Source organism: Oryctolagus cuniculus, chromosome 1, assembly GCF_964237555.1.
Source record: "Oryctolagus cuniculus chromosome 1, mOryCun1.1, whole genome shotgun sequence".
Taxonomy (NCBI): domain Eukaryota; kingdom Metazoa; phylum Chordata; class Mammalia; order Lagomorpha; family Leporidae; genus Oryctolagus; species Oryctolagus cuniculus.
The window spans coordinates 209,133,783-209,160,959 of NC_091432.1; the positions used below are offsets into that span (position 1 = coordinate 209,133,783).

At 42.1% G+C, this 27,177-nt stretch overlaps 1 protein-coding gene and 1 long non-coding RNA gene across 5 annotated transcripts in view; one reads left to right on the forward strand and one right to left on the reverse strand.

Moving 5' to 3' along the window:
* The window catches only part of SLC44A1 (solute carrier family 44 member 1), a 226,879-nt gene that overhangs the window by 77,528 nt on the left and 122,174 nt on the right, over positions 1-27,177 (forward strand). For 3 of the 4 annotated variants that reach the window (XM_051855994.2, XM_051855997.2, XM_051855996.2), the window contains exon 4: positions 24,785-24,921. The exons of the other annotated variant lie outside the window; for it this stretch is intronic. In XM_051855994.2, the coding sequence (XP_051711954.2) occupies positions 24,785-24,921 (137 nt within the window). The remainder of the gene's footprint in view (positions 1-24,784; positions 24,922-27,177) is intronic. 4 annotated transcript variants of the gene reach the window in all.
* The window catches only part of LOC127493401 (uncharacterized), a 30,361-nt gene continuing 3,764 nt past the window's right edge, over positions 581-27,177 (reverse strand). The window contains exons 2-3 of the long non-coding RNA XR_007923492.2: positions 2,551-2,627; positions 581-716 (exon numbers count right to left, since the gene is read on the reverse strand). This is a non-coding gene — a long non-coding RNA (uncharacterized lncRNA). The remainder of the gene's footprint in view (positions 717-2,550; positions 2,628-27,177) is intronic.

Genomic DNA, 27,177 nt, shown 5'->3' on the forward strand with positions numbered 1-27,177 from the left:
TGAGGCTTTATGAAGCCAGTAAAAGTGATGCTGCAGAAGAATGTCCGTTAGCATAGAATATCTGCATAAAGTTGTTAAGGAAAATAATACATTATAAAGCAGTGTGTAGCATGGTGTATTTATATGTGTAAAAAATACACGGTAAAAAAGTATAATATATATTACCTGAGCAATGAAAAACATTAAAAAGTATAAAACACACTCACAATTCCTGTTCTCAAAGAGCTTGCATTCTAGTAAGGAAGACAAAATACACAGAAAAATTAAGACAATGCAATGTGAAACATCTTGTAAAATTGTTGTCAATAGAAAACTGGATAAATCCAGTTTCCTGGGTTCCTAACAGCCAACTGCTGGTGAGAGAAAAGTAAGGCAATTTGATGGTATGACTGGAATCACAATTTTATTAGTTTTCTGTTGCTGGAACAACTTTCCAAAATTAATGGCTTCAAACAACAGAGTTCTATGAATCAGAAGTCTGTACACAGTGTAGCTTAGCTGGTTTTTTGCTCCAAGTCACTCAGTCCTGAAATCAGTTTCAGCAGGGCTGTGATGTTTTCTTGAGGTTCTTAGGAATGAATCCTCTTCCAAAGTCATTGAGGTGTTGCCAAAATTAAGTTCCATGTGGCTGTAGGACTGAGTCCCAGTAGGGTTAGTGGGATGTGGCTTCTAGACAGGACTTACATTCTACCAGGGGAGAGTAAAATAATGCAGGTCTGTGGAAGGAAAGTACATATTATTGTGATTGGAAGAAAGCTGGTGAAGGGTAGTGGGTTTGGGGACTGAGAAGTGGTTCCAAGAGTCCATCTTCTAGTGAAGTTGGAGTTCTAATTAAAATGCCAAGCTTGTCTTGCTGGATGACGAATAGTCAGGGCTGAATCAACAGGTTGGAGTTCTCTTAGGCTATGTTAAAACAATGTAAAGACTGGCACGCCGGTGCCGCGGCTCACTAGGCTAATCCTCCGCCTTGCGGCGCCGGCACACCCCGGGTTCTAGTCCCGGTCAGGGCGCTGGATTCTGTCCCGGTTGCCCTTCTTCCAGGCCAGCTCTCTGCTGTGGCCAGGGAGTGCAGTGGAGGATGGCCCAGGTCCTTGGGCCCTGCACCCCATGGGAGACCAGGATAAGTACCTGGCTCCTGCCATTGGATCAGCGTGGTGCACCGGCCACAGCGGGCCGGCCGCAGCGGCCATTGGAGGGTGAACCAACGGCAAAGGAAGACCTTTGTCTCTCTCACTGTCCACTCTGCCTATCAAAAAAAAAAAAAAAAAAAAAAAAAAGACTGGCACATAACGGAAGGTGGTCCCGGCTCTGTTTTGTAGAGTTGCAGAAGCTTTGAGGAGGAGAGGTGATATATTTATCCACTGTGCTAATGCTGGAGTTTTACAAAGTGTTCTGCCCACCTGTTGTTGAGGTGGTATTTTGAGCAGCTCCGGTAGATCGCCTGCTTGTTCTGACACTTGCGGATAAATTTGAACAAATGGAGAGTCTTTAAGCCTTTGAAAACTTTGGCTTTGCTTTGAAGGATAGCACTCTCTCGTCAGAAATTCTGACTCCAACATTAACTGACTTACTACCTCTCCTAATTTAGCTTAACATGAAAAGGAGCAGCCTAGATGAGTGCCTCACATTTACAAGCATTCAGAAACAGAAACATTTAGTATTCTAAACAGAATCTCACTGTATTATGTGTATGATTTTTCCCTAAACTTTCCTTTTCTCTCATGGAAAATATCAGCATTGTGAAAATGATAGCTAAGATTTTAGAAGTTGATTTAGGTAAAAATTACATGTGTAAGCAAAAAAAAGTTGATTTAGGGAGGCATTTTTGGGAAATAATTTTTGTCATATTTTATAATCATTATACTCTTTAGCCTGATTTTATTTAACTTTTTATAAAGATAGTATCTATATATATTAGTGTAATTCTGCCTCTAGGATAATACTTACTATGGATAATACCACTAGCAATTTGAAAGAAGATATCTAACTACATGCTTAGAAAATGCAAGAGTTAAACAATCAAAATGTTCTGTAGATTGTAAGTAGGGGAATGAGAAGCTATTTAAAAGAACTAGATGACATGTGTGAAATAAGCCAGACACAGAATGATAAATACCGTGTGATCTCACTCATATGTGGAATCAAAGAACATTGATCTCACAGGAGTAGAGAGCAGAATTGGTGATTACCAGAGACTGGAGTGAGAAAAGTAAAGAGAAAGTTGTGCAGAGTTGGTTGATGGGTATAGAATTACAAGTAGAAAGGAGGAATAAATTTTTGTGTTCTATTACCCAGCAAGGTGACTGTAGTTAACATTAATGTATTGTGTATTTTTGAATGCTGTCACCACAGAGAAATGATACAAGTATGGAATGTTTCTGCTGATTACTGTGGTTTGATCATTACATGATGTATACATGTGCTGAAACATAAAAATATACAAAGGAGAAGCAATTTATACAAAGGATTATATTATATATATATGTAGGTAAGCAAGGATGATGAGATGGTTGGTTTCTCCTCTGTGTTACAATAGGTGTGTATATTTACCTTTGTAGTTAAACAGCTGATACATATGCTCAATCTGGAGTCTTAGTGCTTGGGTTGGTTCCAGGTTTACCTAGTACCTATAAAGATTGTTAAAAGCTTTTGTCATTATACTAAGCTGAAAGATAATGACCTTTGTAACATAGTTTGGGTAATTGTTAACCACTTCAGATATGAATTTTATGCTCCTAAGTTTGACACCTATTTATGTGGAGTACACATGACCACCCTTAATTCAATTGCAAGTTCAGGGGTTCCTCAGACCACCTTTAGGTTCAAGAGTCTGCCTAAAACTCAATCCACTGAAAGCTATTATACTCATGGCTGTGGTTTATTATAGAGAAGGGATGCTGAATGAAATCTTCCAATGAAAGAAGTACATAGAAAGGAGCTTCCATTATTCTCACCCACTGGGAGACAGGAGTAAGGTGGAATCAAAGCCCATTACTTTACTGGCCTTAATGTGTGACAATACAGAGAGTGTGGCCAACTAAGGAAGTGTACCTGAACCTTGGTGTTTAGAATTTTTTTTTTTTTTTTTTTTTTTTTTTGACAGGCAGAGTGGACAGTGAGAGAGAGAGACAGAGAGAAACGTCTTCCTTTTGCCGTTGGTTCACCCTCCAATGGCCGCCGCGGCCGGCGTGCTGCGGCCGGCGCACCGCGCTGGTGTTTAGAATTTTTACTGGGATTCCATTGTGTGCCTGATTCACTCTCTGGTCAAGTTAATGTTGTGTGACCCAAAACTCCCAGTCTACGTATTGTTGTTAATCTTTTTAGAGTGGTCAGCTCTGCCCTAAGTGTTATCTGGTCTGGCCCACCTTCATCCTAAATCACATGCTTGGAGTCTATGTCATGACCCGAGACCCCCCATGTAAACAAAGAAACTCCTATAAGGCTAAAGATTAACTCCTAGAAGCCAAGGGCAAAGTCCTGATCTCTTTCTAAGATTAAATTCTTTGTACACACTGAACTGTAGATTTTTTTTTTTTTTTTTAATTTTTGACAGGCAGAGTGGACAGTGAGAGAGAGAGAGACAGAGAGAAAGGTCTTCCTTTTTGCCATTGGTTCACCCTCCAATGGCCGCTGCGGCCAGCGCATCGCGCTGATCCGAAGCCAGGAGCCAGGTACTTATCCTGGTCTCCCATGCAGGTGCAGGGCCCAAGTACTTGGGCCATCCTCCACTGCACTCCCTGGCCACAGCAGAGAGCTAGCCTGGAAGAGGGGCAACTGGGACAGACTCTGGCGCCCCAACCGGGACTAGAACCTGGTGTACCAGCGCCACAAGGCGGAGGATTAGCCTAGTGAGCCACGGTGCCGACCAGATTAAATTTCATTTTATAAAGTGTACCTTCAAGAGGAAATTTAAATTTTTTGGTTTTATAGTTTTATTGATATATTATTTACATATGATAAAATTAAACATTTAGAGTATACAGTTTGAATTTTGTTAACTATATACAGTCATACACCTTCCCTCTTAGAAAGTTCTCAAACTCTCAGAAAATTATTTTAAAGTTAATCTTTTTTCTTATGTTCTCAGGCAACCACTGATCCATTTTTGGCCAGCATAGTTTTTCCCTTTCTAGAATGTCATATAAAATGGAATTGTACAATATATAGTGTTTTATTTTCCTTTACTACTTAGCATGATAATGTTATTAAGATCCATCCATGTTATTCAATACTTATCAGTTACTTCGTTCCCTTTAAAATACTAAGTAGTGTTCCATTGTGTGAACATACCACTTTTTGTTTGTTCAGTTTTATGAATATTTATTATCATTTCTTATTATGAATAATAAAGCTTTAAAAATTCATGTACATGATTTTGTTTGAATAGATAGTCCCTTACTCTTGGGTAGATGCCTAAGATCAGGACTGCTGAGTCATAGGACAAGAGTATGTTTTAATTTATAAGAAATTGTCACTAGATTCCATTTTGCATTTGCATTGGGAAGGTAGAAGGGTTTTAGTTGTTCCACCTCCTCACTAACGTTTCCTATTATCAGTGTTTTTATTTTCAGATGTTCTAAAGTATGTAGTGTTATCTCACTGATTTTAATTCACATATTTCCTTTAATTTTTTTTAAAAAAATTTATTTATTTATTTTTGAAGGGCATAGTTACAGAAAGAGAGGGAGAGACAGACAGAGAGATCTTCATCTGCTGCTTCAGTCCCCAAATGGCCACAGTGACCAGGGCTGAGCCAGGCGAATGCCAGGAGCCTGGAGCTTTCTGCAGGCCTCCCATGTGGGTGCATGGAACGAAGCACTTGGGCCATCTTCTGTGCTTTCCCAGGCACATTTGCAGAGCACTGGATCAGAAGTGAAGCAGCAAGGCCTCAAATCAGCATTCATATGGGATGCTGGTATCACAAGTGGTGGCCTTACCCAGTATGCCATAATGCCAGCCTCTAAAAAATTTCTTTAAATTTATTTAGCAAGCAGAGAGGAAGGAGGTAACAGACGGACAAAGAGAGTTCCCATCCTGCCCATGATAGCAGGGACTGGGCTTGGAACTGGAGCCAGAGCTGGAAGCTCAATCCCATGTCTCCTATGTGGGTGGCAGGGACTCAGTTACTTAAGCCATCACAGTTGTCTCCCATAGTCTGCTTTGACGGGAAGCTGGAATTGGAACTTGGAACCAGGAATCAAACCCAGGTATCCCATGTGGAAAGTAGGCATCTTAACTGCTGACCCAAACACCAGCCTCTCAAATATTTCCAGTGACTAGCATTATTGAGCATATTTCTAAGTGCTGATTGACCAGTTTGCCTGCCTGCCTGCCTTAGTGAGGTGCTCACATCCTTTCACATCTTCATTATCGTCATCTTCCAAAACAAGTTTCACAAATTGGTTTGTCATAAGAGGTCTTTGTATAATGAGGATTCTAGACATTTGTTAAGTATATGCTTTTGCAAATTTTTTCTCTAATCTGTGGTGTACCTTTTTGTTAATGGCATCTTTCTGTGAGAAAAAATTTTTGAATTTTTGATAAGGTCGAATTTATCCATTTTTTAAATGGTTCATGTTTTTCATGTTCTATCAAATCATTGCCTTACCCCAAGGTCAAAAAATTTTCTATATGCTTTCTTTTAAGAGTTTGCTTATTTAGCACTTATGTTTATGTCTGTGATCCACTTTAATTTTTATGTATGATGTGAAAAAAAGGTCAGGGTTTATCTTCTTCCTCTATAAAGACACAGTGATTTTGCACATTTATTGAAAAGACTATCTTCCCTATTGATTATCATGGCACTTTTGTCAAAAATAGATTTTATTTTAAGTTGAGGACACAGAAAGATATTTAGGGGGTTTCTTATAGTGGCAGATGCCAATATTTTGGAGAAATAGAAATAGTTTTTCTCAACTTAAACAAAAAAATCAACCTTTTTTATGGCACTGTTTTTATTAGTTATTTGAAAGGCAGAGTTAGAGAGAGACAGCGGGGGAGAGTGGGAGAAAGAGAGAAATATCTTTCATCTTCTGGTTCACTTCTCAAATGGCCACAGTGGCTGGTACAGGCCAAAGCCAGGAGCCTAGAACTCAGTCTGTGTCTCCTAAGTGGGTGGCAGGGGCTGGAGTACTTGGGCCGTCATCTGGCTTTCCCAGAAACATTAGCAGGGAGCTGGTTCAGAAGTAGAGCAGCTGGACTTGAACCGATGCTCATATGAGATGCTGATGTCAGAGGCAGCAGCTTAAAACAAGCTGTGCCCCAATGCCGCCCCTATAGCATTGTTTTTAGTAACTAGTTGCAACAACACATATAAAAAAAATAAGTGGAGTATGTGTAAGTTATTAGAGAGTACAATGAGAGTATTTTCTAATGACAAGAGGCTATAACCTGGAATGTTTGGATATATAAGAAAGCATATCTTGAGATGAGGTTCTTAAATTATAGATTATGAAACATATGCCTAACTAAATTCAGTCATTTGTTTTATCAGTACACAGAAAATACAATGAAAAAGATAATATTTGTGTTGTTAAAAATAAAACTAATATGTATTATGGCCTAATAGAGAGAATTACATTACTTTAATAGAAAGAAAACAATAAGAGAAATATAACCTACTCCTGGCCAAGTAGTTTTAATGCAGTAAAGACGACAGTACTAACAAAGGCAATTCATAGATTTAATTCAGTAAAGGTGCTAGATTGAACTTGATTGACAGTATAAATCAGAGTCAGGAGAAGGCAAGAATTTCAGAGCTGAAATGTTTTTTAAAAATTCTTTTTTTAAAAAGATTTATTTTTTAGTTATTTGAAAGGCAGAATTAGATCTTTCATCCATTGGTTCACTGCCCAAATGCTGCAACTGGCAGGGCTATGCCAAGCCAAAGCTAGGAGCCCAGAACTGCTTTGGGTTTCCCACATGGGTGAAGGGGCCCAAGCACTTGGGCCATCTTCCATTGCTTTCCCAGGTACATCAGCAGGGAGCTGGATCAGAGTGGAGCAGCTGGGTCCCTAACCAGCACCCATATGGAATTCCGGCATCACAGGTGGAAGGTTAACCTGCTACACCACAGTACTGGTCCCTAAAAATTATTTTCATTCACAAAATAACTTGAGAAGGATAGAATTCGGTGTATATATTGTTAGACAATGAAATGGGGAAAAAATGTCAGGAGCCACACAGTGGAAGTAGGAAAGAGGTTAGACTAGAGAAGTCGGCTAAGTGTAGTTATTGAAGTTGAACGCCAAGTTAACTGTGAAGTGCCTGGCAAAAAGGGGAACTCGTGGTTTATCAGAGTTTGCAAAAGCCTCTAGGCAACCATTGTGTATCAGTTAAGTGTGTTGGGTATAAAACAAGAAATATTGAATGCTTTGAACTTAAATGCTTTGCATGTTCCATGTAAAGGAGGTAGCTACTTAGTTATAGCTGAATTTTGGCATGTGGAGGCATGAGCCCAAGGATGTTGATTTCTCAAGAGAAGCCAGAAAGTTGTTGGTGAGAAGAGTCAGGGGAGTACACAAAACCTGTTGATGTTCTGATTTTAAAATGTTGGCAGTTACTGTAGTGACCAAAGTATGGGAGCCAGGGGTTGCTCACTGCATAAAAAGTATGTCTTTAATTGTCATTGTCTAACAGTTGTATAGTTTAGAGGGAAATGAAAGGAGTTTTGAGTTTTGCCATTCTAGATCAGAACTTGTTCCTAAGTACATTAAGAAGACTATTTAAAAGCAAGTTAATAACATAGAAATAGAGAAAATAAACATAGTGAGAAATCAAGTAAAATAAAAGCTGTGAAAGCAAGCAGTGTTTAATAAAAAATATTAGATTGAAATACTTTGAAGAAAACTACATTTAGGGGCTGGTGTTGTGGCATAGCAAATTAAGCTTCTGCCTGCGATGCTGGCATCCCATGTGGGTGCTGGTTCTAGACCTGGCTGCTCTACTTCCCTTCCTGCTCTCTGCTAATGCACCTGGGAAAGCAGCAGAAGATGGCTCCAGTGCTTGGGTCCCTGAACTTGGAGCAGGGTTCATGAGCCAAAATGACACACCAAGGCTAGGAAGCAGTCTTTTATTATGCCAGCATAAGGCTCAGTAAGATTTTTATCTAAAAAGCCTGAGTCCCAAACAGTGGTATTGCCTTATGTATGTTTTTAGCTTCTTTGTCTCCCTTATATGGCTATGTGCATACATTTGATTGGGTATTCTACATGGCAGCTATAGGAATTGATACAATACTGGGCATGGGTACTAGTTACTGATGATGTTTCTTTCACACACATACTGAGCTGTGTGTATTCTGGCAAAGGTTAACAACATTGCTCTGTTTAGCAAGCAGAAGCCAAACTTGTTACATATAAGCAGGTAATAGCTACAGTTGAAGCATTCATAGGCAAGCAGGTAATGACCACATTCCATTCCCAAGGAAATTTCTTTTTTCTCTTTCTTCTGATCTTGGTAAGGCCTCTACCACACACCCATGTGTGAGACCCAGAAGAACTTCCTAGCTTCAGCCTGGCCTAGCTCCAGCCACTGTGACCATTTGAGGAGTGAACCAGCAGATAGAAGATCTCTCTCTCCTCTCTCCATAATTCTGTCTTTTAATAAATAAAAAAAAATCTTAAAAAAGAGAAAATCACATTTAGATCTATTTTAATCTCATTCCATGTAAAAATAAGCTCTGGATGAATTCAATATTTTGAAATGAATATTATATTTAATATAGATAAGGTAATTTCTATACCATTGAAACAATAAAGAAATTAAATAGCACCAAATGTTGGCATATTTCATTTTTAAAAAATTTGATTCTCAGATTTAATGATAAAAGCAGCATTATAGGAGCCGTATGTGTGGTTTTTCTATGAAGAATAAGATTTTTCATGTAATTGGGATGTATTTGAGGGTAGACCCAATAGATTTACACTACAGAAAATAATCACAGTAATATTTGGTTTGAAGATCTTTATTTGTAAAATGAAATTAATAATATTACTGACTTCCTGTTTTAGAGGAATAAATATGGCAAATGATATATACTGCTTAGTACAATGCCTGCTACCATAAATGTGTATATAATCGCCTTCAATATCAAAATAAGTTTCAAAGTTATTCATCAAAACTTCTTGCTTCTTTAGCCCTAAATGGTAGAAACACAGCTTATCTAACCAACTTTATGTTTATGTCATTTACAAAGCACTTTCACATATTCTGTCTCATTGATTCCTCATGCTAGCCCTGGGAGCTGTTTAAATGTTTCCTCCGTGGAGGCTTTTAGGATTCACTCTTCCATAGTCACAGCTTGGTGTTTGCCATCACCCTTAATTGTTCCACCTACAAAATCGTTCAGATAATTCAAGAATTCCCAATTCTGACCTCAGGATTCTTCTTCCAGCTTGCATTTTCTTGCATGTTCTGTTTTGCTCACTGCAGCCATTCTTTGACTAGTCCTTTAACTCCTACTTTCTGTTAAGTCTGTTAAGTGCTCTTTTTTTTTTTCTCTTACCATCCTTATTTTTTCTTGTCATATAATTTTTGATAATGGCGTACTGTATAGTGCCTAGGTTTCAGTCCGCAATATCCTAGACTCACTGGTCTAAATCAGTGCTAGGCATCTTCCTTAAGTTTTTGCTTTCCTGCACCCACATGGGAGACAAAGGCAGTTCCTGGCTCCTGGTTTCGGCTTGGCCCAGCACTGCCTGTAGCAGCCATTTGGGGAGTGAACCAGTGGATGGATATCTTTCTCTGTCTCTCCTTTTGTATACTCTCTTTCTTCCATTTCTCACCTGGCTAACTTTTATTCATTCTTTAGGTCTTTAGACATCCTGTCCCCTGGGCAGGTAACCTGACTCTCCTTCCAAGAGGCTTATTTTATGCCTTCTCTGCTGTTGTTCTTACAACTGCTTCTCTTTGTCCCCCTGCCCTCTGGCTTTGAACACTAGGAAGGGAGACACTTCTATCCTCTTTTCTCTGCTATTGCACTTAATACATTTCTTGTAATTGTCTCCTAGTACTCTGGACTTTTAACACTGGGAAGGGAAACACTTCTATGGCCTTGTGTATCACTGTGTTTCTGGAATTTATTTAGCCCTGCACCTCCTGGCAGAGTAGGTGTTCAATACTTTCCTGTTGAATGAATGTATTTTTCACTACCTGTAGTATTTGCCTCCTTTTCTTCTCACTACTACAGCCCCACTTGGCAAATCTTACACAATTATCATCCATTTATTAATTTGGTAAAAAAAAAAAAAGGTTTTAAACTTGTGGTTGCTTGCTTTTTAAAATTATTTATTGGAAAAGCAGAGGGAGAGGCACACAGACAGATAGATCTTCTGTACACTAGCTTACACCTAACTGTCTACGACAACTACAGCTGAGCCAGCCTGAAGCCAGGAGCCAGGTACTCAATCCAGGGGACACAACTACCAGAGCCATCACCTGCTGCTGCCAGGGCACAAATCAGCAGGAAGCTAGAATCAAAAGTGGGGTTCAGACTCAAACCCAAGCACTCTGATGGGGGATGGGAATGTCCCAAACAGTGTTCTAACTGCTGTGCCTAACACCTGCCTCTGAATGCAGTTAGTATAGGGCTGTTTTCTGTTCCAGACATTATTTTCTGTACTAACAATACAGTGATGAGTTAAGCAGTCAAATAACTCTGCCTTCATGGAGCTGATGCTGTACTGGTGGAGGTAGATAATAATCAGATAAGTAAGTAAAATGTACAGTATATGAGTGTTGAGGAAAAACAAACAAAGCAGGAGAGATGGAGAACATGCATCAGAGTAGAGCTGAGGTTTTAGACAGAGTGCCCAGAGCAGGCATCCTGGAGGTGACTTTTGAGTAAAGATTTAAAAAAAAGTGAAGGGGTAAACCCTGTTGCTCTCTAGAGAAAAGCTGTTCAGGCAGACACACAGTGCAAAGGCCCCAAGGTGAGAGTGTGCCAGATTTTTTGAGGAACAGAGAGGAGACCAGTGGGAGGTGAGGTCAGACTGGTAAACATTTTGTCAGTATTGCTGTCTTAATCTGATCCCCGGGCTTCCTCCACAGTTTTCAGGTCTCAGTGCTATGAATTACCAGAAAGGACTATGAAGCTTTCTCTTCTTAGCAGGTGCCTGTAAATCAAGGGCTACAGGCGTGCTGGCAGAGGCGCTGCTGTGCTAGTTAGAGTTCCGCTGCCTCTTTATGGATTGTGAGGCGTGTGGTCGGGTTTTATTTTCAACGTGGTACTTCTTTCTAGGGAGATTGTTACCTCTTCCTCAGTGGTATTGGGAAGGCTATGAGGAAGTGGGATATCCTTGTCATCAACTTCACAGGCTGGGTTTCCCACAGCTCACTTCAGTCCTTCTTGCCTAAGTCCTATTCTCTAATCTTAGTCCATATTCTGCTGCTGTAACAGAAATGTATGGCGCAGGTAAATTATAAACAATAGACACATTTATTGGCTCAGGGTTCTGGAGGTTGGGAAGTCCAACGGTGAAGGCTGTGTCTGGTGAGGGCCACGTCACTGCATCGTAACACAGTGGAAGGCATCCCACAGCAAGAGAGCATGGGGAAGAGAGAACAGGGTGGCTGGACTTACCCTTTTTTTCAGGAGCCTATTCCCAGTGTTAACTGACCACTTTTTTTTTTTCCTTTAAGATTTATTTGTTTATTTGAAAGTAGAATTAAACAGAAAGAGGGAGAGACAGAGAAAGATATCATCCATCCACTGGTTCACTCCCCAGATGGCTGCTACAGGCAGTGCTGACCAGGCCAAAGCCAGAAGCCAGGAGCTTCCTCTGGGTCTCCCACATGGGTGCAGGGGCCCAAGAACTTGGGCCATCCTCTGCTGCTTTCCCAGGCATTAGCAGGGAGCTGGATGGGATGTGGAGCAGCTCAGTGCCCATGTGGGCACAGTATCACAGGCAGTAGCTTAATTCCCCACTCTGCAACGCCAGCCCCACTAACCACTCTTGAGAGACGGCTGTTAATCCAGTCATGAAGGCATTGCCCCTATGACTTCTTCTGCTCTTCAAGGTCCCATCTCTTAATACCATCACAATGACAATTAAATTTCAGATTTTGCTTTAAAGGTTTATTTATTTATTTTTTTTTTAGACAGTGAGAGCAAGAGAGATAGACAGAGAAAAAAGTCTTCCTTTTTCGTTGGCTCACCCTTAAATGGCTGCTACCACCAGTGCGCTGCGCAGATCCGAAGCCAGGAGCCAGGTGCCTCCTCCTGGTTTCCCATGCGGGTGCAGGACCCAAGCACTTGGGCCATCCTCCACTGCCTTCTCGGGCCACAGCAGAGAGCTGAACTGGAAGAGGAGCAACCGGGACAGAATCCAGTGCCCCAACTGGTGTCGGCACCGCAGGAGAGGATTAGCCAAGTGAGCCGTGGCGCCGGCCCTTTAAAGGTTTATTTTATTTATTTGAAAGACGGAGTAACAGAGAGAAAAGGAGAGACAGAGAGGGAGAGATCTTCCATCTGCTGGTTCATTCCCCCAGATGGCTGCAACAGCCAGTGCTGGCCAGGCTGAAGCCAGGATCTAGAGCTTCTTTCAGGTCTCCCATGTGGGTACAGGGGCCCAAGCACTTGGGCCATCTTCTGCAGCTTTCCCAGGCATATTAGCAGAGGCTGGATGGGAAGCAGAGCAGCTGGGACTTGAACCAGCACCCATATGTGATGCCGGCATCACAAGCGATGGCGTTACCTGCTATGCCATAACACTGGCCCCTCAACGTGAATTTTGGAGGGGGAGATGCACCAGCCTTAGCAGTGACCATGGAATCTTAATACAATCCCCTCAGCCACTATTTAGAGTTTCAGTTTTGAATATAAATTGCTGGTCTTGACTTGTTTCTCTCTTTCACTTCCAGAAAGTTGCAGGCCAGCAGAGTTTTATGATGTGTTTCAGTTAATTGGGTTGGCTTACTGTGGGTTTGACCACGCTTGTGGTATAATACAGCTCTTCTTGGGGCATCTGGGTCCTGCCTGGAATGACAAGGCTGGACGTGCCTTCCTGGCAGTCCTCCCTTCCCCCAGAAACTAGAGGCCTCCTCTGGGCAGCATCCCACTGTGGGTGGAGTACAGATCTGCGGGCTCAGTGAAGCCTATATTTAGTAATGCCAGAAGCCTCTGCTAGGCTGTTCTGTTTTTCCTTTTGGTGTGTGTGATTCACTAACAGCAACATACTCGGTGGAGAGGGGCTATAAATTGTAAATTGATATGAGGCAATAATTGGAAAAATGATCAGACTCCATTTTTATTTCCCTCTGGGGAAGGCACGTGTCAAGAATCACTAAAGCGGAAGGCGATGGAGGGATTTTTCAGCCAGCTTTCCGGCACGAGTGCTGCAGCACTTACGTCCTGATTAGTGAGGAGAGAAGCCAAATTCGGCAGGAGGCGGCCAGCAGACCTGGTATCTGCTTGCCACCTTTTGCTCCAAAAAGCCTTGCCGCAGAGTTGCCATGGCAGCGGGAGGCGGTTTAACAGCTCAGGCTCATCTCTGGAGTAGTGCTGCTGTGCCTCAGCCGGCCCCTCTCTGGCCTCCAACCCGAGGGGCTGGCCCTGGCAGGGCGTCACTGTGCCGGGGCCATTTGAGCGTGTGTTGCCTAATGGAGTAGAGCTGTCAGATGCTCCAGGCTGTAAGGGTGCCTTCCTTTTCTGTCCCCTGCTTCTCCTTGGCGCACAGCTCTTTGATGCTGCATCCTACCGTTGACCTTATCAGATTATTTGCAGTTGCTTAAATATGCTCTTTCATGCTTCTGTGCTTTTAGACATGCGCTTTCCTCTGCCTAGAGTGTTCCGTTTTCCATCTGTCTGGAAAATTCCTACTCACTTTCAAAATGTGGCTTAGATACTACCTCCTCCTCCTCCTCCCTAATGCTTCCGCTAACCCCTTATTCTCCAAGCAGAAGTTGTTACATAATTCCCATTGCCACCAGTCGCTTGGTTTTGAAATTACTATATGTTTTGTCTCTTTTTCTCTAGACTTTGTGATTTGTGTTAAAGAAAATGTGTTTTATGAATTTTATACCCAAAGGGCCTTGCCCAGGAGTAAACACTTACTGATGTTTGTTGAATGAATGAATGGTTTTCACACCATCCGGTATAATGCTTCTCATGGGAATGCTGCACTATATCGGCTCCAGTGGAACTTTGTTTGCCCTGGGACCCCTGAGTTTAATATGATCTCCTTGTCCTGCAACTCACTTTCCATTGTGACAGAGATTTTGCTCTCACTTTCTAGTGTAAATTGGAAAGAATATCACTGGGGAGTCAATTCAAGCAGTGTGGCCCTAGGTCAGTCGCCTGCTCATAGACCTCACTTGTTGAAGTACAATGTTGTCAGAGAAGAACCTAAGATGCCTGTGACTCACAGTGAATTCTTCATAAATTTTATGGTTTTTACTGTCTCCTATCTTCAGGGAAGAAAATAAAACTAGAAGTTCAAGCTAGTTGTTTTAAACTCTCATTTATTTTTTATCTAAAAGGGAGAGAAACAGAAAGATTCAGAGATCTTCCATTTCACGCCTCAAATGCCCACAGCAGTCAGGACCAGGTGAAGCCAAAGTAGGAGCCACACAGGTGGCAGGGACACAAGTACTTGAGCTGTCATCTGCTGCCTCCCACCATGTACATTTTCAGGAAACTGGAGGTGGAAATGGAACCAGAACTTGAATCTCGTCACTCTGATGCAGGATGCGGGCATCCCAAGCAGTATCTTCACTGCTATACAAATTGCCTACTCACACTAGTTTCCAATCCTCCCTGGCACCATGTCATTCGGTCTCACCTTCTTACTCTGAGCACAGCTTTAAAAGTCACCTCTTTGCATGGCCCAAGTCCTTGGGCCTCTGCAGCCGCATGGGAGACCAGGAAGAAGCCCCTGGCTCCTGGCTTCGGATCAGCGCAGCTTTGGCCGTAGCAGCTATTTGGAGAGTGAACCAACAGAAGGAAGACCTTTCTCTCTCTGTCTCTCCCTCTCACTGTCTATAACTCTACCTCTCAAATAAATAAATAAGATCTTTTTTTTTAAAAAAAAAGTCACCTCCTTGCTTGGCTTTTGGACTCTTTCTGAACTTCCAGGACTTTGTGCCTCTTCTTTGCCTCACTGTCCTGTTTTCATCTGTGGTGCATCTGTCCCCTGGTTAATGGTGTAAACAGAATGTTTTATTTAGATGTGTCTCCTTTCAGTCTCCTTTCGGGATAATTTAGTTATATATTAAAAGCTTCTATTTAAAATGCTTATATTTTCCGTCTCTTTTATAATCCTGGAAACCACCTTCATAGTGATATATATATATAAAATATATTTACACACTTTACCTGCTGTTCTTTGCCGTATTTGCTTTGCAGTTTGGTTTGAGCATTTTTTCCCATTCCCAGCCAAGTTCAAAGCTTGCTTCGGCTGTTTTGCAATTCCCTTTGTAAGCTTGCTCTGTGTATCCAGCAACTGTGTTGGTGCATGTCATGTGTGCCAGTGTGCAGGGTCTAGATTGTTTACTTTTGGAGGGTCTTTCTGTTACTGCTTCCCATTCTTTTATTCCCAGTTTTGGTATTTTATTCATTCCAGTTGCTCTGAAAGATATGAAATCTAAAACAATAGTGTTTTTAAGTTATCGAAAGGCTTAGTAAAAGATACGCTGAGGGGAGCAGTGAAGCACTTGTTTTTTTTTTTTAATTTATTTATTTTTTTTATTTTTTGACAGAGTGGACAGTGAGAGAGAGAGACAGAGAGAAATGTCTTCCTTTGCCATTGGTTCACCCTCCAATGACCGCTGCGGCCGGTGCGCTGCAGCCGGCGCACCCTGCTGATCCGATGGCAGGAGCCAGGTACTTCTCCTGGTCTCCCATGGGGCGCAGGGCCCAAGCACTTGGGCCATCCTCCATTGCACTCCCTGGCCACAGCAGAGAGCTGGCCTGGAAGAGGGGCAACCAGGACAGAATCCGGCGCCCCGACCAGGACTAGAACCCGGTGTGCTGGCGCCGCAAGGCGGAGTATTAGCCTAGTGAGCCGCGGCGCCGGCCAGCACTTGGTTTTAACTTCGGTTTCTGGATTATCTGTAATACTGGTTCTCCATGTTGGAGGTGTGGGGCAGGGATGCCAAGATGTGTAGTCACAGTTGGCCTAGGAAGCCTTCTCAAAATTCACGTGACCACCTCTTTCCCAACCAGTTGCCTATGGAAGTAAACTTAGGCTGTTTTGAGAAACCTTTCTAGAATGTTTTGCACACTGTTACCCTTCATCTCTTACCCATTCAGATAAAAAATTCACCTTGAGTTTTCAGTTATAATAATCTGGGCTGTCAATGTCATTTATTTAAGAGTTGATTCTTCTTTTTTAAAATTTTGTGTTTTATGTTTCAAAGGCAGAGACAGAGCCTGAGAGAGAGTTTCCATCCACTTGTTCCTTCTCCCAGTTTATAGCTGGGGCTGGGCCAGGCCAAAGCTGGGAACTCAGAACTCAAAATTCAGCTGTTTCATATGTGTTGCAGGAACCCAATTACTTGAGCCATTACCTGCTGCCTCCTAGGGTGTGTGTTAGCAGGAAGCTGAAATGGGAGTGGAGCCAAGACTGCAATCCAGGCAATCTAATATGAAATGCAGGCTTCCCAAGCTGTGTCTTAACCATTGCCCCAAGAGTTGCTTATTCTTAAATAATATGTTTTCATTGTCAAAAAAAAATAAAATTGCCACATACAGTTTGTTTTGTTTAAAATGAAACCAAAGCTAATTTGAGGATTTATTTAGCTGGCTAAGGGCATTTTCAAATCAAAAGGCAAAAAAAAAATAGCTTTGATGAATTTGTCCATTTGATACAAGCACTTTTCCTAGTTTGTAAATATTAGTTGAATACCAATTAGTTAAAATATAATTACTTATAAACATGTTGCCACAAATTGATGGAACTTCAGAACATTGGAAACAGAATATTGAAGTTACTATAGAATGGTTAAAATTATGAATGGTATCTATAGAAAATATTTTAGGAAACAGGGCAGAATGAAAGTAGAGTAAAAGTTGACTCAGCAGGATGAGGCTCCAATTTATGCTTGGTACCTCCTGGCTCTCCTGGGTGATGTAGTGAATCCCTTGAGACCTCAGTTTTGTTGTTTGTGGCATGGTGATGGCCCCTGTCTCACAGCTGTGAGACTCAAATAAGATAAAGAATGTGAATGTGCCCAACACTGACAACCAGAAAATGGTAACAGAATCTCAATGTGTGGCCTGTGACATGTTATTTTTAACATTGTATGTGTGCATAGAGAATTAAGTTTAATGTGTTCTTAGACTGTGGAGTGTAAATGTGTCGTGTCTGTGCGTGTTTCCTGAAGTTGCCATTAAGAATTTTGTTTTGTTTTGTTGATTATAAATTATAGATTTTCCAACCCATACATAGTTATTTTCATTTGTTAGAGTCGTTACAGGAGACTTCTGGCCCCCTTGTTCTTATTTCCTTTGTGCTAGACCTGTTCTGGAAGTCTGCTTAATTCTCATCAAGGCTAATGACTCAAAGGTTGTGAAAACTCCTATGTAGATTTCTTCCAAATTAAAAATATTAGTATTGTTGTCTTGGTTTATGCCCATATTAGAAGTGTTGAGTCCAATGTCTTATTGAGGCTAAGTTGGATTGATATATTCCCCAAGGTCACAAAACTGTTGGAACCAGAGGGCAAGTCTGGATTTGTCTAACTGAAGTGTGGCATGAGGCTGCTGTCCAGCCACTAGTGTAAGTCAAGAGAATATGTTTTAAGGTATAAAAAAAGTAAAAAATATAGTAGGGTACTTTGGCTTTAGAGGAGGCAGGAGCCTACAGGACAGACAGTGCATCTCTTCCCAGGAGGTTGTCATTGATCTGGCCTAGGCCTAGCTACATAACTGTGGCAGCCTCCGGCTTGCTTTCCTTCTCCTTAAGACTAGTTTTCTACTGTCACATGATTTCTACAGCTATTTCTCAAGGCATTGCTCATCACTTAGAATTATGCATTCAATTCCTGTCCCTCACCACAGTTCCACTCCCCACCTCCTACCCCTACTCCCTCAATAACAACAGCATTTTTATAAGGATTAAATGAGTTATTCTGTGTAAAAGGTTTAATATGGTATCTGGTATATAGTAAGTACTCAGTAGATTTGGCTGCCATTATTATTTTTGTTATTGTTAATCATATTAGTAGTGTTGGTGGTGGTTCCAGTAGTAGTTAATTCAAAGGTTTTGTGACACCCTCCTTAAGGACCTGAGTGTTGCCTGTCGAGGATCTGGCTTGGTGCAATTCAGTGTGCAGGCTCCCAGGCTTGGATATGCTCAATTAGATGCACAGAGCAGATACAGGGACACTTAGTGAGGACATGCTTGTTTCTAACAAAATGTTGCCAGAAATAGTTCTCTCTGTGCCCTAGTTCCTTGCCATCAGTCACAGAAGTAGACCACAAGTCCCACTTCCAAATCACATTTTTTTTCCCCATTTTATTTGAAAGGCAAAGAATCAGAGAGGGACAGAAAGAGATCTTCCATCTGTTGGTTCACTACCCAAATACCTGTAACAGTCAAGGCTGGATCTGGCTGAAGCCAGGATCCCAGAACTCCATCCAGGTCCCCCGTTGGGTGACAGGGACCCGTCATGTGTTGCCTCCCAGAATCTGCATTGGAAGGAAGCCGGATTGGAAGCAGAAACCAGGCATTTCGATAAGGGATGCAGACATTCTAACTGGCAATTTAACTATTAGGCCGAAAGTCTACCCCCAACATCACATCTTTCTTCCTGGCTGCTTTCCTTTCCTTTTGTCTCTGAAGAACATTAGTGTTTTGGAATTCACTAACAGGATGACCCAAAAAAATTTTTTTTGTTTGTTTTTCATTTGGTTTGTATCTTATACCTGAGCTTCACACAGGCTTCCTGGTCCTCTTGCTGAATTGAAGTGTTCAAAGATCTCTCTGGTACTCCACCCCTACTTATTTTTTTTCTAGTATCCTGTTTTTTTTTTTTTTTTTTTTTTTTGACAGGCAGAGTGGACAGTGAGAGAGAGAGACAGAGAGAAAGGTCTTCCTTTGCCATTGGTTCACCCTCCAATGGCCACCGCGGCTGGCGCGCTGCGGCCGGCGCACCGCGCTGATCCGATGGCAGGAGCCAGGAGCCAGGTGCTTTTCCTGGTCTCCCATGGGGTGCAGGGCCCAAGCACTTGGGCCATCCTCCACTGCACTCCCTGGCCACAGCAGAGAGCTGGCCTGGAAGAGGGGCAACCGGGACAGAATCCGGCGCCCCGACCGGGACTAGAACCCGGTGTGCCGGCGCCGCTAGGCGGAGGATTAGCCTAGTGAGCCGCGGCGCCGGCCTTCTAGTATCCTGTTATGTTCTCCATTCCAGTACTTATATTGACTTTACATTTTTTTGCCTTTCATTATTTTCACATAGCTTTTATTTTTAGTTATCTTTCTGGTTCCAGATTTGAATTGTGTTTTGCATAGCAACACAGTTGAACAGTATGGGAAAGGCTATTGACATATACGTAACTTTATAGAAATGTCTATGGACTCAATAGAATTGAACCTAGTGCTGAAAGGTCTTCTTCTTCTTCTTCTTCTTCTTTTTTTTTTTTTTTTTTTTACAGGCAGAGTTAGACAGTGAGAGAGACAGAGAGAGACAGAGAGACAGAGAGAAAGGTCTTCCTTCCTTTGATTCCCTTCCCAAATGGCCTCTACGTCCAGCATACTGTGCCAATCCGAAGCCAGGAGCCAGGTGCCTCCTCCTGGTCTCCCATGCGGGTGCAGGGCCCAAGCACTCGGGCCATCCTCCACTGCCTTCCCAGGCCACAGCAGAGAGCTGGACTGGAAGAGGAGCAACCGGGACAGAATCCAGCGCCCCAACTGGGACTAGAATCTGGGGTACCGGCGCCGCAGGCAGAGGATTAGCCAAGTGAGCTACGGTGCTGGCCGCTGAAAGTTCTTTAACTCTTATGTGGGGGTGGACATTTAGCCTAGCAGTTAAACAACGAGCCCCCATCAGGGTATGTGAGTTCAATACTAGGCTCTGTCTCTTGACTCCAGCTTCCTGCTAATGCAGACCTTAAGAGGCAGCAGTAATGGCCTAAGTAATTAGGTCCCTGCCACCAATGTGGGAGACCTGGATTCCATTCCAGCTTTTTGGCTTCAGCTCTACCCAACCCTAGCTGTTGTGGGCATGTAGGTAAAGAATGAAAGTATGGGAGCTCTCTGTGTGTCTGTCTCTCAAATTTATTTTTTATTTTTATTTTTATATATTTTTATTTTTATTTTTTGACAGGCAGAGTGGACAGTGAGAGAGAGAGAGAGAGACAGAGAGAGAGGTCTTCCTTTGCCGTTGGTTCACCCTCCAATGGCCGCCGTGGCTGGCGCGCTGCGGCCGGCGCACCGCGCTGATCCGATGGCAGGAGCCAGGAGCCAGGTGCTTTTCCTGGTCTCCCATGGGGTGCAGTGCCCAAGCACTTGGGCCATCCTCCACTGCACTCCCTGGCCACAGCAGAGAGCTGGCCTGGAAGAGGGGCAACCGGGACAGAATCCGGTGCCCTGACCGGGACTAGAACCCGGTGTGCCGGCGCCGCTAGGCAGAGGATTAGCCTAGTGAGCCGCGGCGCCGGCCTCTGTCTCTCAAATTTAAACAAAATTTTAAAAAAATCTAATTCTTACCTAGCATGAAAGCATTCATTCTGATACGCCCTCCCTTGATCGATAACATTGTACTTTGCTTTTCTCAGAAGTATTTAGTCCTCACTTTCTCTTTGGGCAGAAATAGCATCTGCAATCTTATCTTTGTCATCTTTTCTACTTTATAACATTAAAAATAACTATTGTAGGGGCCGGCGCCGTGGCTCACTTGGCTAATCCTCTACCTGAGACACCAGCATCCCATATGGGCGCTGGGTTCTAGTCCTGGTTGCTCCTCTTCCAGTCCAGCTCTCTGCTGTGGCCTGGGAGGGCAGTGGAGGATGGCCCAAGTGCTTGGGCTCCTGCACCTGTGTGGGAGACCAGGAGGAAGCACCTGGCTCCTGGCTTCAGATCGGCGTAGTTCTGGCTGTAGCAGCCATTTGCAGGGTGAACCAACGGAAGGAAGACCTTTCTCTCTGTTTCTCTCTCACATTGCCTATAACTCTACCTCTTAAATAAATAAAATCTTAAAAAAAAAAAAAAAAACTGTTGGCCGGTGCTGTGGCTCAGTAGGCTAATCCTCCACCTAGTGGTGCCAGCACACCAGGTTCTAGTCCCGGTAAAGGCGCCGGATTCTTTCCTGGTTGCCCCCTTTCCAGGCCAGCTCTCTGCTATGGCCCGGGAAGGCAGTGGAGGATGGCCCGAGTGCTTGGACCCTGCACCCCATGGGAGACCAGGAGAAGCACCTGGCTCCTGCCTTCGGATCAGCGCTGGTGCGCCGCAGCGCGCCAGCCGTGGTGGCCATTGGAGGGTGAACCAACAGCAAAAGGAAGACCTTTCTCTCTGTCTCTCTCTCTCTCTCTCACTATCCACTCTGCCTGTCAAAAAAAAAAAAAAAACCAAAAACAAACAAAAAAAAAACAACTATTGTAGTCTGGTTTATATTTAATCTTTCCATTTTTTAAATATAAGTGTATAGGATATAGAGGAAATAATTTAGGATTTGGGGATTATTTTGTCTGTTTGTAACGGATCACTTAAACATTTATTTATTTACTTACGTGAAAGGCAGAGAGACAGAAATAGAAAGAGAGCTCCCTTATGCTGGTTCACTCCCCAAATGTCCCCCACAGGCTGAGCTGTGCTAAAGCCAGGAATTTAATCCAGGCCTTGTGCATTAGTGACAGACACTCGAGCCATTGCCTGCCACTTCCCAGAGGTGTACATTAGCAGGAATCTGGACTCAAAAGTGGAGCTGGGACTCAAACCCAGGCACTCTGATATAGAATAAGATGCTTCCCAGTGGCATCTTAACTGCTAGGACCATTTTAAGAAACAGTATAGCCAACTTATATTTGATCAAGGATCTAAAACCAATTCCTGGAGCAAGGACAGTCTATTCAATAAATGGTGCTGGGAAAACTAGATTTCCACGTGCAGAAGCACGAAGCAAGACCCCTACCTTACACCTTACACAAAAATCCACTCAACATGGATTACAGATCTAAATCTATGACCCAACACCGTCAAATTATTAGAGAACATTGGAGAAACCCTGCAAGATAAAGGCACAGGCAAAGACTTCTTGGAAAAGACCCTGGAGGCACAGGCAGTCAAAGCCAAAATTAACAATTGGGATTATATCCAATTGAGAAGTTCCTGTACTGCAAAAGAAACAGTCAGGAAAGTGAAGAGGCAACTGACAGACTGGGAAAAAATATTTGCAAACTATGCAACTGATAAAGGATTAATAACCAGAATCTACAAAGAAATCAAGAAACTCCACAACATCAAAACAAACAACCCACTTAAGAGATGGGCCAAGAACCTCAATAGACATTTTTCAAAAGAGGAAATCTAAATGGCCAACAGGCACATGAAAAAATGTTCAGGATCACTAGTAATCAGGGAAATGCAAATCAAAACTATAATGAGGTTTCACCTCATCCCGGTTAGAATGGCTCACATACAGAAATCTACCAACAATAGATGCTGGAGAGGACGTGGGGAAAAAGGGACACTAACCCACTGTTGGTGGGAATGCAACTATGGAAGTTCAGTAAAGCCACTATGGAAGTCAGTCTGGAGATTCCTCAGAAACCTGAATATAACCCTACCGTTTGACCCAGCCATCCCACTCCTTGGAATTTACCCAAAGGAAGTTAAATTGGCAAATAAAAGAGATGTCTGCACCTTAATGTTTATAGCAGCTCAATTCACAATAGCTAAGACCTGGAACCAACCTAAATGCCCATCAAGAGTAGACTGGATAAAGAAATTATGGGATATGTACTCTTTAGAATACTATACAGCAGTCAAAAACAATGAAAAAAAAAAACTAAAAGGCAACAAAATGGAGGAATCTGGAACACATCATGCTGAGTGAAATAAGCCAGTCCCAAAGGGTCAAATATCATATGTTCTCCCTGATCGGTGACAACTAACTGAGCACCTAAAAGGAAACCTGTTGAAGTAAATGGACACGATGAGAAACAATGACTTGATCAGCCCTTGTCCTGACTGTCAAGGAACAACTTAATGTTTATTCCTTTTAGTATTGTTTTGTCTACTTAATACCATCGGTTGAACTCTTTAATTAACACACAATTATTCTTAGGTGTTTAAATTTAACTGAAAAGTGATCCCTGTTAAATATGAGAGTGGGAATAAGAGAGGGAGGAGATGTATAGTTCTGCACATGCTCAATCAGACTTACCCCTAATGGTAGAGTTAGAAATGTACCAGGGGATTCCAATTCAATCCCATCAAGGTGGCATGTACCAATGCCATCTCACTAGTCCAAGTGATCAGTTTCAGTTCATAATTGATCATAGTGATAGGATTGAGTGTCAAAGGGATCACATAAACAAGACTAGTGTCTGCTAATACTAACTGATAGAATTTAAAAGGAGAGAAGGATCCAACATGGGTAGCGGGATACACAGCAGACTTACAGAATGGCAGATGTCCTAACCAGCACTCTGGCCTCAGAATCAGCCCTTAAGGTATTCAGATCTGGCTAAAAAGCCCATGAGAGTATTTCAGGCATGGAAAGCCAAGACACTCTGGGGGAAAAAAAAAAAAAAAAACCTAAATGAAAGATCTCCACGAATGAGATCCCAGCAGAAAGAACGGGGCCATCAAAGAAGGAGGTACCTTTCTCTGAAGGGAGGAGAGAACTTCCACTTTGACTATGACCTTGTCTAAATAAGATCGGAGTTGTCGAACTCAAGACACTTCCATAGCCTTGGCAACTCATGACAAGAGCCTCGGGTGATTACTGACGCCATAAACAAGAGTGTCAGTTGTTAAATCAACAACAGGAGTCACTGTGCAGTTACTCCCCATGTAGGATCTCTGTCTTAATGTGTTGTACTATGTGAATTAACGGTATAACTAGTACTCAAACAATACTTTACCACTTTGTGTTTCTGTGTGGGTACAAAGTGTTGCAATCTTTACTTAATATATACTAAATTGATCTTCTGTATATAAAGATAATTGAAAATAAATCTTGATGAAGAATGGGATGGGAGAGGGAGTGGGAGATGGGATGATTGCAGATGGGAGGGTGGTTATGGGGGGGGAGCTGCTATAATCCAAGAGTTGTGCTTTTGAAATTTATATTTATTAAATAAAAGTTAAAAAAAAAAGAAGCAGTATGTATTACAGTTAATATAATTCAAAAGTAATTTAAATTCTTTCTACAAAGTAAGAATTCTGGAAAGTAAAGAAAACTAAATTCTTTTATTCTAACTTCATATATATTTTTTATATATATTCACCTTGATAATTTTGTGTTCATTAACTGAAGTTTATAGTTTATAGTTAATTAGAAACTATAATTCAAGTTATATAACAAATACTGGGATATTGCCGTAATTTTTTGTTATAATTGACAAATAAGAAAAATGAAAAAGGATGATTTCTTATAAAATCTATATATGTATATGATAAAAATTAAAATGTTAGAGAAATAGACCATAAAAATTGTGATTCCTACAGTTCTCCTGTTTTCATTGTTACTAGTATATTTAAATTTTTTAAAATGCATTTATGAGTAGATTTGTGCAGTCTTATTGTGAAGGAGTTCAGACTTTTAGGCCTAGTCACTATGCAGAGAATGAGAATGTGTTTTGTGAAATAATATCTCAGTTTCTTTCTCCATGCTTTAGGTATGTATTCTTTTTGGATCCATGCAATCTGGACTTGATAAACCGGAAGATCAAGTCTGTAGCACTGTGTGTAGCAGCATGTCCAAGACAAGAACTGAAAACCTTGAGTGATGTTCAGAAGTTTGCAGAGAGCAATGGTGAGACATGAGGCCACCCACGTCTTCACCCCAGTGCCCTATTCTCACTGTTACATATCATGTGCTTACATTCCAGTATAAATTTGTTTGAGTATTAAATAAGTCATCAGGGACCTTAAAAAGAAAAAGATAATTGAAGTAATTTTGGATAATTGAAGTAATTGTTTAAAAATATCATAGTTACTTAGGTAGCTTGTTAAACTCCAAATTCCTGGGCCCTACCCAGGAAAATTCTAAGGTGGTCTTTGGGCTCTGGAAATTGCTATTTTTTGTAAGTATCTCAGATGGTTTTTGATGTTCTCTTACTGAGTACTTTGGAAATTGCTATATTACTCTATGTAAAATTTGGGTTTTTTCCCTCTGTTCCCAAGTGTTGATTCAAAGTTTCTCAATTAGTGCTTCCCCCCAGCCCAATAACACTGTAATATAAGTATATTACAGGAATATGAAAAGTTCCAAAAAATATATAAAAATGTTGAAATCAAAATCAGTTCTTTTTCATTGTGTTGGTGTTACATATTTTTTGTGCTACTCTTTGAATTTAACATTGTCATAACTACTTTTCTAAGATAGTTTTGAGAAACTCTGAGGTTAAACACATGAGAATTAGCCGAGAAAACCAATACATCAGCTTCCTGAAATTTAGCTCTGTTCTTTTGAGTTTCTTATCTCTAGGTACTCTCCTCAATTCCGCATGACTTGACTCTGTTCTCTTCAGACAAGGCTTTTTCAAACCACTCTCTGTGGAGGGCTACATGCAGATGGCCTCTGAAGCCGATGGTTTTTGAACCTCAAGGTTTCATGTTTATATTTCATACGTGGGAATCCTCAGTACTGCCTTCGTCCTGCCCAAGTCTGCAGACTAGTTCTTGGCACAAGGGCTGACTCAGGGATTAGTCCAGTATCATATTTAGCTGGGTAAAGATATGGCCCAGCCACCATAGCTTTGCACACTAACAGGGCTGCAGAGACTTTCCTGTAAGGTGCTACCCTTCCTGGGGCAGAGGGCTGCTGCCTTCTAGACAACCAGTATTTCTGTCCCACTGTTCCAGGCTGTGAGCATAAGAAAGGGCAAACAGCCTGGGTTTGATTTGCATATGGATTCTAATTACAATTCTGTCACTGGCTGCTCCATACTAAGGAGTAAAAGGTATAGCTTCTTTGAACCTAGATTTCCAGACCTGGAAAAAAAAAATGTGGGTTAAAAATAATGCCTTCTTCTTAGGTTGCTAGTGAGAATTAAATGAGATGATGTATGAAGAATACTGAGTATTTTGTAGGCATTGAATATGTGCCAACTGCTGTTCAAGAACTCATTTTTTTTTTTTTTTTTTTTGACAGGCAGAGTGGACAGTGAGAAAGAGAGACAGAGAGAAAGGTCTTCCTTTAGCCGTTGGTTCACCCTCCAGTGGCCGCCACGGCAGGCACGCTGTGCTGATCCGAAGGCAGGAGCCAGGTACTTCTCCTGGTCTCCCATGGGGTGCAGGGCCCAAGCACTTGGGCCATCCTCCACTGCACTCCCTGGCCACAGCAGAGAGCTGGCCTGGAAGAGGGGCAACCGGGACAGAATCCGGTGCCCCAACCGGGACTAGAACCCGGTGTGCTGGCGCCGTAAGGCGGAGTATTAGCCTAGTGAGCCGTGGCGCCGGCCAAGAACTCATATTCTATTTCCACAAGATATTGCCACATGCGTTGGCTTGCTGAGCCCAACACCAAGACTATCAACCTTATCTTTATCAAGTTTCTTAGGGAAGGGTGAGATACTCCTTGAATTTTTCTAGAATCTTAGACATTGTGAGTACACACAGTATTCTCTGATAGGTTGTATAGTTGAGTGGTCCAGGAGTATAGCGCTAGAGTAGATTGTTTGGATTCAAATGTTCCTCCTACAGCTTAATAGCTGTGAGACGCTGGGAGAGTTGATTGACCTCTTCATGCTTCAGTTTTTCCTGCTATGGTATATGGATAGCATTTGTACCTAGAAAATCTCATAGGATTGTTATGAGTTAAGACATGAAAAATGCTTAGAAGAGTGTCTGGCAAATAGTAAATTGCTTTAAAAATTATTAACTGGCCGGCGCCGCGGCTCACTAGGCTAATCCTCCACCTAGCGGCGCTGGCACACCGGGTTCCAGTCCCGATCAGGGCGCCGGATTCTGTCCTGGTTGCCCCCCTTCCAGGCCAGCTCTCTGCTATGGCCCGGGAATGCAGTGGAGGATGGCCCAAGTGCTTGGGCCCTGCACCCCATGGGAGACC